The following is a 14,000-nucleotide window of genomic DNA, read 5'->3' on the forward strand; positions in this document are numbered from 1 at the left end:
CTTAGAGTACTGTGCAGTATCAAGCCATCCCTCATTTCTTTATGTTTTACATAAATATAAATACAGTATATAAGGCAAAAACAGTTTGCACAATTAAAAAAAGCTTGAATGTCATTATTTAATTCTTCAACAAAGCCTGAACTCTCTTAGGTAAGCCGGTTTGTAATTTCTTTAAGTCGTCTTCGGGACTAGTTCTCCAGGCTTCTACAAAGCTATTCTTTGCATGTTGGCTGCCTTTTGTTCTGTTCTCTGTCAAGGTGATCCCACATTGCTTCAGTGTTGATGTCCAGGCTGTGAGGAGGCCAGTCCATGACTGATAGTGTTCCATTGTGTGTTTGTCTGACTAGGTATGCTATTACTGTATTGGCAGTCTGTTTGGGATCCTTGTCATGCTAAAAAAAATGAAGCCGCTGCCAATCAGATGCTTTCCAGATGTTATTGCATGGCAGGAGAAAATATGATGGTACTTTTCTGTGTTTATAGTCCCATACACTTTGATGAGATCTCAGCACCGCTGGCTGAAATTCAGGCACAAACCATTACAGAGCCTCAACCGATGGTGGTAGACTCACACTATTATACTCCCTCCTTGCTAGATTTTTGCCTTTTTTTATTATGTGACTTTTAGATACTGTATATTTACTCTAGATCATGTTTTAGGCCTCTTACTTCTTCTTTATCCTCCACTTAGTCAGTTTCCAAAAGTGTTTTAACCTCCTAAGACCCGAACTCTTCCACAGCATGCATTTTAAATTTTTCTTTGATATTTGGGCTGATTGGGGCCCGATGAGTGTAAAAACAAAGAATTACCAGATTTTTTTTAACCTGATTTTTGTTTCTAAGAAAAATAAGAGCCACATATGAGGATATTCATTTAAAATTTTGATAGAACAGTAGCAGTATAATGTCCTCGTAAGTGGATATCAGGCCCTTGTAGAGCAAAATTCAGTATTTTGGTCTAAATAACCCAAAATGTGATGTCCACATATGTGGACACCAGGTCCTAGGCGGTTAAGGACATACCACATGCTATACTGAGATGCCACGATTTTTTCTAATAGTTCTTTGGGAATCAACCTTTTTGTGCAAAAATACTGTGTTATCTTTGGCATTTTTCCGAGATTCAACTGAAGAAACTAGAGCATATTATGTGTTTATTATGTGCTTTTGTGACAGGCTGCTAGGAAACAAAAACAAATCCTAAAATTAAGTTCAAACAAATTTCTCTAAAAATGCACACGTACAAGGACCACACTAAAAATAAATGAAAAAGCTGCCAATGTCTGAAGAAAAGGTCCTTCAGAAGAACTATTGCTCAAGGCCTCCTAAAAATGAGAAGGAAAGTCCAGCACCTAGGAAGCAAAATATAAAGAAATTAGGTCTGACTGAAGATTTTTGCACAGTTCTGCATGCGATACACCAACGTGTACATGTAAGATAAATCAATTTTATCGCATTTAGGACAGTCATTTAATTTCCCAGCCAAGTGTGGATTTACCATGTGCAGTGCATTTGAAGTGCATAGCATGATGGTATTATTTTTACTGGGGCTTTTTAACTCAAATAGCTCCATTAAAAACTCAGCTTACAAATATCCTCCCTTAGATGTGATGCATCGATTGGAATCACCCAGTAGGAATGGTAGAAATGTCAAAATGCAAGCGACAGATGATTAATAGATATAATATGATAGAATAATAGACTTATTATTTTAAATTGAATAAAGATCAACACACACAATAACCAGTAGCTGCAGATTAAATGAGAAACTATCTGCAGCTTGTCTCCAGAACCTAACAATGTGCCAAGGAGTGCCTGAGCCGAAATACACCACTGTAATGGAATTATATTTGTAATCATAACCAGCTTCTCAAGGTGGAAAGCCAAACAAACTGCTGACGTCTCAGCTTCAACTGGGCACTGACTCATCCCTGGCAGACAGCGTTTGGTCCTGGTTACCTCAGCCAGTCTCGTAGCTCCTCCGCATGTTTTGATTCAAACGACTTGCAAGATAAGTAATAACACTGCTGGCTGGAGGGCCCTGACGTATGAGATGGCTGTGATACCATAAACCCAAACATAGACACGGGATGGATGTTTAGCCTGGCTGACCTGGCAGTTGCATACTTGCCCAAATGCTCACACAAGCATTCACACACACAAACAGATTGCTGAACTACTATTCCTCTGGGCAACTTTGTAAACATTGTTTTTTCTCTGCTCTGTTATTTATAATGAAACACAATGAGCAAATAGTGATCTGATGATTCACGCTGTCTTTTTTCGTTAAGCACAATTTTGCCATGCCGGTCAGCTATTGTGTAAAATTTTGTTTGTTATTTTATCAAACAAGTACATTTTTCCACCTGGTTATCAATATGATAAAATAGATTAAGCAGATTTTGTAAAAGCTTACAGTTAATTTAACACAGATAGACGTACTCCCTTTTTTTCTTTTGCAGTCAGTGCTCGAGTTGTAAATAAATAAATAAAGTTCCACATAAAAACAGAACTTGGATGTTGCCCTTCAGCATTTAGTGTAATTGACACCGGCACAAACAGTCTTTCTAACAGTCAGCTGTACTGAGGAAAACTGCAAAGCACGCCTCAAGGAAATAGCTCACATTAAAGTGAGAAATCACAGGTGATATTTCAGAGCGAGCAAGCTCAATGACTCCTCCCAAAGAGCCTTAAGGGTGTATGAAGCTGTACGACTCCTTCAAACTTGTCCACAGTAGAACGCTTATTTTGGATTGCGGGTATAAAGGCAGGTTTCCAAACCAAGCTGTGATACCCACCGTGTCTAATAATGCTTTCTAGTACAACAGGATAAAAAAAGGCAATGTGTACTTCCTCCAACTCCAAAACTCTTTATCTACGTAAGAAGTTTATTTGTGCTATAGCCTAGAGCAGACCGTGTTAACTTGGACGATGCAGTTTGGTGGTTTTTCAGTTCGCACTCCCACGACACATACGGGAGGGGACATATAGAAGTATTTTCAATGAGAATAAAACAGTAAATCCATTCTCTGATCGATTTATGTTGTGTTTTTACAAACCGTGCTCACCTCACAGAAGCCACCACTTCTTATTTGGTCAAGCTTAAAGCTCACGTTGCAAGTTCTGATTTGCACAGTGTGAAAAAAGATACTTTTATTGTGGGTATTCACAATGTTCTCCAGCTGCATAAAAGGATGTGCTGTGAGAGCAGATCTGTTGCTCAGGTAGCATGATGAGTTGACTAGAATCATCATCAGGACAAACCTACTCTTCAACATGGTGAGATAATTACTTATTTACTTAAAAAGAAACACTGCATCTTTTATATATTATCTGTGGGTATAAGCCAGCATCTCTGGCTTAAAATATCTGTAAATAACTCACAATGGAGGCACCAGGTTTTCCATCTCTTATTAAGCTAATGGAAAAACAAATCTGAATTAGAAATAATAATTCATACATCACTGTTTTTCCTTATAACATACTTATTAATATTTTATTACCGGTAATAATTTTCTATCAGAAATCAAGTATGAACCTCCTTAAACCAGAGATTTTTACAAGCTTCGTCCTTTTTATGTTATTAAATAACTGATAGTTTTGGTCCAAACCTTGGACATCTGTACCCGTTTTGCCATACTAAATGCATTAGCATTTGAGACTATGCCATTAAATTCACATATATCAATTTCACCTTTCACCTCCTTTTTTTCTTTTTCTAAATGTGTGATTATTCCATGTCATGCCTCAACCAACAAGTATGCACAGCTTTGTCCCTTATACCAGTTAGTGAAGTTTTGCATGGATTCCGAACACTGAGTGTTATCCATTCATCACCCGTTTCATTGACAAGACTTCCATTACTTTGTTTCCCTGCATTTCCCCCATCCCCATCTCCTCAATCTAATGGCTTCCGCAGAATGTCTTAATGTATCAGCCAATAAGGCTGCCAGTGTGCAGCAACACACAACCTCCGGTCATTATTGTCACGACCTGATTGTCTATTTATTGCATTTACCAGCAGAGCTGTACTAAAGCATTTTTTAACAAAAATAATTACTTTCAGCAGTTAAGTAAGAGCAGTTAAAGCAAGTGGTTTCTGCAGGTGGCAAGGCATAGTGACAAAAAACTGATGAACCAACTGAGACTTGACCCAACTAAAAGCAGAGCAACATCCCAGGAATGAAACATTGCCAGAGAACTAAATAATCAGAGTAGCAGTAGAGTAGATTATGAAAGGGATACGTTCAAAGTATTAAGAAAAATGTAATTTCATTTTAAAAAATCAGTGTGCGATATTTAAAAAAAAGATGTTCACTTACTTGCAGAGGGTGTTTCGGCATGAACAGGTGGTGTAGAAGGGATGAAAGAGGGGAAGAAGAAGGATCGCAGAGATCGTTCAGTGTGGAGGGGTGAGCGCTGTGTGGGCAGGTTCTCACAGCTGCCCACACTGCTGTGGATCTTAAGGTTCAAGGGCTTGGTCTTCTTCTTGGCTCTGGTGGACAACAGACAAGAGAAAAATATAAAATTGAGACATTAGAGGTGAGTGCAGCAAAACTAAACAAGAAACCAACATGTTCAAATGATATTTACTATAATTAAACAGTCTGGACTATTTGTTTTTGCAAAGACGCACAACTTCAAAGCTGGACAGGAAGGCTGCACAGTTTTTGGGGTATAGCTATTCCTGTAGTCACAACCAAGGTACAAACACTGCAGTCACCATCACATAGAAGAGAAAACAGAATTCTACACCAGAATAGTTCACATATGGAGAACATAATACAGTTTAGTGGCAAGAAATATTGCATATTAAGTAAGGGAAATGAAATGTACCTATCAGTCACCATCATTATTATTCTCACACCTATATATAATGTACACCCTACACCTGAACGTAACAAGAATGCAGGTGGACAAGTACAAATAAGGCATATATATTAGTTTACGTTGCATATTGTGTATTATGCATTAGAGTAATATCAATAATGTACTTATAACACCGAATAACAAACACTTAGAACTTCACTGTATGTTCATTGTACTCCAGAATTTGGAGAATATTTTTTCTCCGCATCACAAATCTGCTAACTTAACAGAACTCAGTGCAAAGTACCAAATATATGTATTTTCTGCACAATCACATAAACAAACAAAGAGGTGCGACAACATCTTGAGCCACAGCAAGTATGGTGTACCGAAATACCAGATCAGCAACATTAAGGGCTCTAGTATTAATGATAAAGTCAGGAAAGCTGGGAGTCATTTTCATAGCATGATAGCACAGCCATCGCTGTCATGCTAGAAGAAAACACACTGCTGTCGGGGTCAGAAAAGCAAGTAGGATCGAGGAACAGAAGATTAAACAAGACACTAATAAGAAAAAGAAAAACAGCTTTTTTTACTGCGATTTTATTCCAAAGTTTGGCTCCGACTCAACCATTTGTGGATGTTGGAAAACCCTATGGTACTGCTTTTTAAAGTTGCACACCTCCATATGGACACTTGCCACGTAAGTATGTAAGTGTGTTCAAACTGATGTGAAGTATCTTCATGCAATGCAATAAAAGTTACCATCTTGGCTATAGCAGAAGGGGTGGGAAGAACCGATAAATATAGGTTACAGATAGAAACCTGTAAGGTGCTTGAAAGACATCCTTTTTTAATTGACTAGTATTGAGTATCAAGTCAAAGTGAAAATCACCAAAATTTTCCCATGATCACTTCTGTTTGCCAGCCTGCTTCCACTGTGGAAGCTTGTCATTTCAGAGCTGAGGTCTGAATAATTAAGCTTGTAGAGCAATTTGTCTTTGTCAGCTGTCAATATGATTTTTTTTCTAACAAAACTTTTGTGTATTTCAATAAGGTATTCCTTGTAAGTACACAATTCCCTGAAATATGAAAGACAGACAGCTGTGAACTGAGTAAACTAAGAGACAAGCTACACAGTTTGGGCTAATTACAAGAAAAGTGTGTAATTTAACTAAAAATATCTCAAGTGACTTGCAAAACAGACTTTTCTAGCTACTGGTATATCTGGGTTCTAAAGTGGAGCCACTGGAAAGTCTGGAGCCATTGCTCATATTAAAGCATGGTTCACGGTTAACCTGCACTAGAACTTCAAACGATCACATTAGCCTCTTATCTAATGTACTCAGTCAGGCTGATAAAATGAACCATTATTCCTACAGGATCCTAAATACACTAACTTATGTTATTATTGCAGCTCAGGAGAACACGAGGTGACTTTGTGGGGATAATTGGAAATAAAAGTCGTCCTTCATTAGAGAAAATAATCCACAGACTGTTAATTCCCTGTAAATTAGAAATGCAAACATTCGCTGTGATAGACGTTATCGGCCATATTTTCTCATTTTAATTTCTCTACTTTTTTTGATGTGAGGCTAAATTTACTCAGGCTATGGAAAAGATTTTGCCCGTTTTGCAAGAATGTACTGTACTGTGCAAATGTCTTTACATTTTTGTTCAGTGAGCCAGGAATTCTTGTACTTTCTCCAAATGGTATTGAGCAATAGTTGTGAAACTATTTGTGAAAGTCTTTCATAGTTTTTCTTTGGGCACTGGCTACTTTTTCCACCTAAACTCTTAGACAAGTCTGTTTACCTGACCATTTTTAGAGACACGTGTTTGGAGTTTATTTAGTTTGCTTGTTTGTTAATGCTGACCTATGAATCATTCATGTGTCATAACAGAACAGACAACTTAACAGAAAACCAATTTTATATTGTATATTTGTCACAGAAATAGCAGAAATACACGTTTTAACGATGGTAGAAAAGTCTTTTTAAAAGTACAAAGTGGATGAAGCAAAACAACAAAGAAAATCCAACTCCAAATGGCAGGCAGTCACAAGGGAAGCATTCAGACAAAGACCAAAAGACTAGAGCAAGTCTATAAACACACACTTGAACAGACTGAGGGCTAATCGGAGGAATGAGACACAGCAGGGGAAATGAAGCACAGGTGATACTAATTAAGCCAATGACAGGAAATAAAATTAAATGCAAGACCCAGAAGATACATGATTACCAAAACAATACAGGAAAATAATAACTGGAAGACTGGACACAGGAGAACTTGACACAGTAGGAAAAGGGGGGGGGGATCCAAAAACCCTGACAAAAGAACTGAGAGGTAAATCAGGCCCTTTAAGCTTCTGATCTTTCTGAGTTAGCTTTGATATTTTGATACTTCCAAACCATCAACATGTCTGTTAGACCTCATTCTTAAAAGACTGCTCAAAGAAGTCATGCTATTAATAATTATTTGCTTCACACCCTGGAGGACGGGGCTGTGGCCCCCCCACACTCCCTAGCAGATCATTACATGGAGAAACCTTTGGAATGCAAGCATGCTGATCCACACAGGTATGCACACATGGGTATTCACAGACGCGGACTAAAGCTTTCTTGGCTGCTGCCTCAAAGCACACTGTGCGCTGTCTATCTTGCGTGCTGCACAATATCGTTTATTACTTAGTAAATACTGATATCTATGACTAGCTAGTTTATTGTGATGGTGCTTTGTTTTCTCTATTATTATGTTGCTCTTTGTTGTTTGCTGTCTCCTCTGTTTGTTTGTTTGTTTGTTTGTTTTTTCTCCATACAGGTGACCCAGGAGTTTTTTTTTTTTTTGTCTCTCTTCCCCCCCCTTCTCACCGTCTCTTCTCCCCTTGGGTTTTCTTTCTTTCTCTCCCCCTCTCTCTCTCATTCATTCCCCCTGTCCTATTTATTAAAAAAAAAAAAAAAAAAAAAAAAAAAAAATGACAAAGGATGAACTGAAGCTCTGCCATCACGTAATGTCGCATACTGCTGTTTCTGATGTCATTTAAAAAAAAAAAAAAAAAAAAAAAAAAAAAAATTAATAATTATTTGATCTTAGGTATGATCAAACCATATGTCTTTGAGGTGGTGGTAATTAAACCATTACTTAGAAACCATCACTTGACCCAACTGTCTTAGCCAATTATTGACCAATCATCACATTTTTTTAATTTCTGAAAGAGTAGTAGTAAAACAGCTAACAAGTCATCTTCATACGAATGTTTTATTTCCATCATCACATCATAGAAACAGTAAATATAAAGCAAAATGAAGAATTTTGCACAGACTTTCAATATTTGGGATTACTATACAGCAGCTTTAGAATTTCTTGGTCTACTTTATTTGTTTAGTCATATTATATAAAAAAGTCATTATACTACATATTCCATTTACCTTAATATAACAGCTGCCTTTAGGCAACTGTTGTGATTCCATGCTATATAAATGAAACTGAACTTAATTTAAGTGAACTGAAATGCAAATGTTTGTTACTGAATTAGTCAAATTTCTTCATAGTTCATCTCATATTATGAAAGAACGAGAACTTTTCACTTTCATATGAACAACCTCATTGGTGTACAGTAAAGCAAGCCATATGTTAATGCCAGGTACCTGCTAACATAAGAAGGCAGAGTAACACCCCCACCCCCTGGGACCCCACTGTGCCCCCTCCAAAAGGAGTGCACAATGTCCCCTCGTTGCTAATTTTGGAGTAATAATTACTGCTCCAGTTTCAATTACTCTTTTTCCTGTTTTTCCCCCCAATCTGTAATTTAAATATTGTCTAGTAGACATTCTTATATTTGTAGGTGGGTCAAAAAAAAAAAATAGCAGAAAATTAGAAAAAGACAAAAATGATTCTGAAAATGCCAACACTGGCATGTAGGTGTGTTTGGGAAACAACTCTTGTTATAATTAAAGCCAGCAGAAGCAGAGACATCTTTGGTGCTACTATTCTTTTAAGTACTGAGTCTAACTAGTGAGAGTTTTTTAATAAGCACCATTAAAAGAATGCCATATTAGCTATTAGCAGTTCCTGACTGCAAAGTACTCACTGCTGTACAAACAACAATCCCTGGATTACTTTAACAATGTGACAAGTGCCAGGCAGGTTCAACAAAGACTTTTTTCCCCTAAAATTCTTAAGCCGATTTATCGGTCACAATGAAGTTTGGAGATAATGATATCCAAAGGAAGAGGAAATGACACCAAATGGCATGAATATGAGATTTATGTTTGTGTGTCAGGGCTTAAGAACTGTGGGTTAAAGACTGCACCAGTCCTTCTCTATGTAGATGTAATTTACTTTAATTTGCTGCCAATACTCTTAAGCCCCTTGATGCTATGTACCACAGTTCTCTTCAATGTATCACTGAGGACAGTTTCAGCACCCTTCATTGTATTCTCCATGCAACAAGAACTGTCTTTTTTTAATTTACTAGGCTATTTTAAATAAACTGTCATGTTATTCATCATCCACCCTGTATGGGTTGCAGAATATACAAAAATGCATTATCTTTAATGGCCAATTTATTACAAAAAAAAAAAAAACAAGGGAAACTGCAGTCTGCTGTTATGCATCTCATAGGATGAAGTGTTAGTTTAAAAACGTATTACTCCAGGGCAATTTCAGCTTCTGTTGGTTGATGTTTTATATAATAAATGTCCCTGCTTTTTGTAACTGTTTTTACTCTAGTATCCATCCATTCATTCATCCAAAGAACAAGGGAAATATGTGATTCTTTATATCCTCAAGTAATGTTAATCCTGTTTTAGAACTGCAGAACTTGAGCTGACGTAAATGAAACAGTCATGTAAAAATAAACAACTAATCTCCATCCATATAAATCCCTGCAGAAACATAAATAACCACACTGTAACCGGACATATCCTCAGGAATTTTACTTTAGCGACATTGGATTCACAATTGTAAAAATTTGATGTAAGACTGAAATTTAGGATTTTAAGTGACACCGAGACTGAAGTTGCAGACTGATGAGCAAATGCAACCAACAAAAACAAAACAAAAGAGTTGCACTTGCACATAGAAGACAATGAATTTTAAGTGTCCAAACAAACACAGACCACAAGGAGACAGGTGAGAAAAGGAGACATGAGGAGAGTCTATCTGTGAAAAACTGACTTGTAAAAGTAGTAAAATGAATGCTGAGTTCTGACTTATCATGGAAAGTGTTAAATCCCACAGGAATATTTCCTCCCATGTCAGTCTCCCACTCCCTACACTGAGTCATGCAATTAGACCTGTAAACCAGCCCGGCACTTCACTCCCATCTCCTGCAATAAGGAAGCAGCCTGCAGGTTATCACTTCTTCGTCACAGAGCTTTTGTCAGCTATTCCGATTAGCCCACTTTATGAAATTTGAATCTAAATTAAACCATTCATCTCCCTGCATGCATGCCTTTATCCTCTCCCCGAAGATGTAGATGTTCAGTGAGGGAAAAGTGAAAATGAATGTGAAGAGTAGGGAGAGGATTCCCAATTTTCATTTTGAAAACGTTTGTCAGTGAAGGCAGGCGGGCGAGAAGGAGGGGGAGGAATTTAACTCTACGGTGGTTAATGCATCTATTCAGATGCCTCACATATGAAAAGTTCAAGAAAGGAGAAACTTAAAGAAAGAATACACAAAACAGAGAAGAAGGAGGAGGTGGGTTACTTGTCAACTGTCAAGAGAAATCAGCCACAGTGTGAATAGTTGAGATGTCTTTTGATCTTCTCGACAATTGTACATAGTGACGCATAACTCACAGATGGAAATCACTGCGTGTTTGTGTCACATTTCAGGTAGCATTTCTGAGTCTCTTAATCCTCCTAGATGCTCTGTACTGACAAAACAGGAATGCCAAAGCTTTTTTTTTCCAAGTACCATTCAGTCAATTCGCCTAAAATATTGTAGTGAATAAGTTATCGTCTGTGTCATGTTTATTACCTGCTAATTTCTTATTCACACACTTTTTTCCAGTTACATCCTGTTATTATCCATCCCTGGGATCATTAAAAGGTCATTTGCATGTGTTTTGAAGTGAGTGAAAGCGCAATCGTAAGCTTCCCTAACATATTAATAAAGACATCACAAATTATGATACTGTAATTGTACGCAATGGGGTTTTTTTTGCTTATACTATGCATGGAATGGACTTTGTCATCATATCTATAAAGGGAGTTAAAGTAATCAAGTAACATTTGGAGTACACAGAGTAAAAAAGAAAGTAAATTCATCAGTACAACATATCCAATGTACTTTGGCCATACTTTAACTTTTTGTTTTTATGAAATTCACTTTAAATTTCCCTGATTGCTTACACGTTTTAGAAATGTGATTTGCTCTTCATAATATGAAAGCTATGGAAAAAAAAATCTGACATTCATGCACACGCATTCATCCACCCACACCCTCCACAGTCCCTTTCCCCACACTTGCAGAGATGCTAATTACAGTGACACCTTTAAGCAAAAGTTCCATTTGATCAAGGACAGAGGTGAGAGCAGGAGAGCAGTGATCCATCAAATGGCACGTTTCCTTTATATTCTGACATATCAAGAGGGCTTTAAAAATGCAGAATATTGCAGAGCTATCTGCCTAACTAGCTAGCAGTTGTTCACTATACAAATTATATATCTAAGTGATGCTGTGATCCTGCAATTCATTTGAGCTCTATCTAATTAACACTTGTGTCCATCTAGAGGGGTAATTTACTTGCAGGGTTCCATCTGCATACCTACACTTTATTCATCAGAAATATGCAAGGGAGCTCTGCCGAGACTCATACGACACCCTGTTGCTTTTTATGCAAATGGAGCTGTGGAATAATATCTGTGGCAACCACTGCTCTTTGCTGCTTTAATAAAGTTGGTGGAAAATGAAATAAAGGTGGCTAGAATAATGATTGCAACAGAGAATTACTGTGAGCCCTTAGAGTCATCCTAAGAAGGCTGTATTGTTTTCAGACGTCTGCAGAGTCAGGCTTGTGGAATAAAAGCAGGCAGTCTGGCATGATATTTTTTAAAAGAAATGTTGCAAAGCCAATGTCCAAACTTAGCAGAACAAAGATTTACAGTTATTATACAACAAAGTGTGACGTAGGAAACATTCTATTATAATAATGCATTTTGAAAACAGTAAAGACTTAAATTCGTGTGATTAAACACCACGTACACGAAGGATTTAAATGATCTCAACACCAAAAGACACAAAATGATGCACAAATTTCAGTTACACTTTAAAGTATGCATGTTACTTATTTTGTATATTAGGGATTTATTTGATTTTAGAGTAAGTACAGGGGAAACAAAACAGCCTTCGTGATATTCAACACAGACTTTGTTTTGCTTTTTCGAAAGGGAGGAGGTAGGATTTCACATCAACAAGAGTTCACAAAGTTTAAGCTGTGCGAATGTAACAAACAGCTAAAAATAACTGAGATAATGAAAAAAAAAAAATCAAGCGGTGAAATGATCAGATGGGTGGTAAATAATATCCCCAGGTTAGCTAAACTTATGTGGAAGAGAAAACAAAAGTGAACTGCATTACTACATTATTATCCAAACTCTTGCACTGTTATTGAACATACCCTGTGTGCATACCCAAAAAGTTTTACTACAACAGTTCCAAGAGAACCGTGTTCAATTTTAATAACCCAAAATCAATGCTAGTGAGAACAAGTGGACATGTTCTTAATATACAATTAGAAAAGAACACTAAATGATAATTGTTTTCCAAATTCACAATATTGGTTGGTTATTAAAGCAGAAGCTGGACGTAAGACACTGATGTTACAGTAATTTAAAGTAATTTAAAGAAAACTCTCCTTAAGAACAATCTCAGCTTCAAATGTGAGGTGGCAAAACCTTCTCCCAAAGATGATCAACAACTGTGCTACCACTATTGAAGAAATCACTAGACACTCATGTGGTCTCATTTCAGACATTATTATTAAACTTAACAAATGTTAAGACAAGTCTTTCAAGGACAAAAAGAAGCTATGAGTGTGTTTGTGTGTGTGCACGGATGCGTGTAGTTGTGCATGACCACAAATTATGTTCTAGTTACCTGATAATATCTGTTGAAATGGTTGGATGATGATAGCGCACAAGTGTTTGAAATCCCTCTCTTGTTATGTCCACATTAACTGCCAGCATCTCCTGCTAAGATATGGGAGGGGGTGTCATTTCACTGTCAAAGGCCAGGGAAAGCACAGTGCTCTCAGGACAGAAAGGTCATGTGTGTGGTCTGGGTTGGAACGTGAACATGAAGCTGAAGAGACAGCAAGAAACCAAGGCGAAAAAGGCGGAAAGAAACAAGGGGTCGTAAAAAGAGCAAGCCCGTGTGAAGGACAGAAAATGAGCAGGAGGAAGAGAGAATTCAGGAGCCAGTTGCCAAATGACAAGAGAGAAAAGCTGACAGGAAGGTGGACCGTGAGATTGTCTTCTCAGCAGCTCATCAGGAATGCATTTTGGTACACAATGACAGAGCAGATATTTTCTGGTTAAAATGTGCTATTTCTGCATGTGGTAGTATCACGTGTTACGTTCCCCTGGGGGGGGTCTAGGCGTTAAGGGGGAAGCAACAAAAGTGACCGGGTCAGAAAAAGGAGTCAGGGAGGCAAAACAGTTAAATAAAACAGTTTTATTGAAGTTATTCAACTAAAAGAGACGGACAAGCCGTTATCACCATAAAAGAAACACAAACAAAACTCAGGCGTTGGTCAAATAAAGCAAAAAGTCAAAAGGAAAGCACAGCTCACCAGCTGGAAACACCACAAGACACAGCTCACCAGCTGGAAACACCGCAAAAACACTCAGCTCACTAGCTGTACCCACACAAATGGCACTCTGGCCCAGAGCTCACCCTGCTCTGGGCTTAAATACCTTTAATTGCTGATGGGAGTCAGCTGTACAGGAGGGAAAGGTGGCATCTCAGGTAGGAGGTAGTGGGACACGCCCACACAGGCACCTTCAGGAGGAGGCCCTGCTAGGGCCGTAACACACGAAAGCATGATATTAAATGTTGCTTATTTTTCCTTATACAAGCTTATCTGCTGCCATACCAGTTAAACAAAAGTTTGTCTGCATTAATAATCTAACATCTCTGTAAGCATAACAGATGGTCATGGCATGATGCTTCTTTCTTCTTTCTG

General features: G+C 37.7%; 1 protein-coding gene across 3 annotated transcripts in view; it reads right to left on the reverse strand.

Moving 5' to 3' along the window:
- ksr2 (kinase suppressor of ras 2) overlaps positions 1-14,000 on the reverse strand; it is a 126,147-nt gene that overhangs the window by 60,419 nt on the left and 51,728 nt on the right. For all 3 annotated transcript variants that reach the window (XM_086315223.1, XM_086315224.1, XM_086315222.1), the window contains one exon: positions 4,323-4,495. In XM_086315223.1, the coding sequence (XP_086171349.1) occupies positions 4,323-4,495 (173 nt within the window). The remainder of the gene's footprint in view (positions 1-4,322; positions 4,496-14,000) is intronic.

Source organism: Aulonocara sp. 'chitande type north' Nkhata Bay, linkage group LG12, assembly GCF_057382095.1.
Source record: "Aulonocara sp. 'chitande type north' Nkhata Bay isolate Kocher_YH1m ecotype deep benthic linkage group LG12, A_spYH_male_GT1.1, whole genome shotgun sequence".
In the NCBI taxonomy this organism is placed as follows: Eukaryota; Metazoa; Chordata; class Actinopteri; order Cichliformes; family Cichlidae; genus Aulonocara; species Aulonocara sp. 'chitande type north' Nkhata Bay.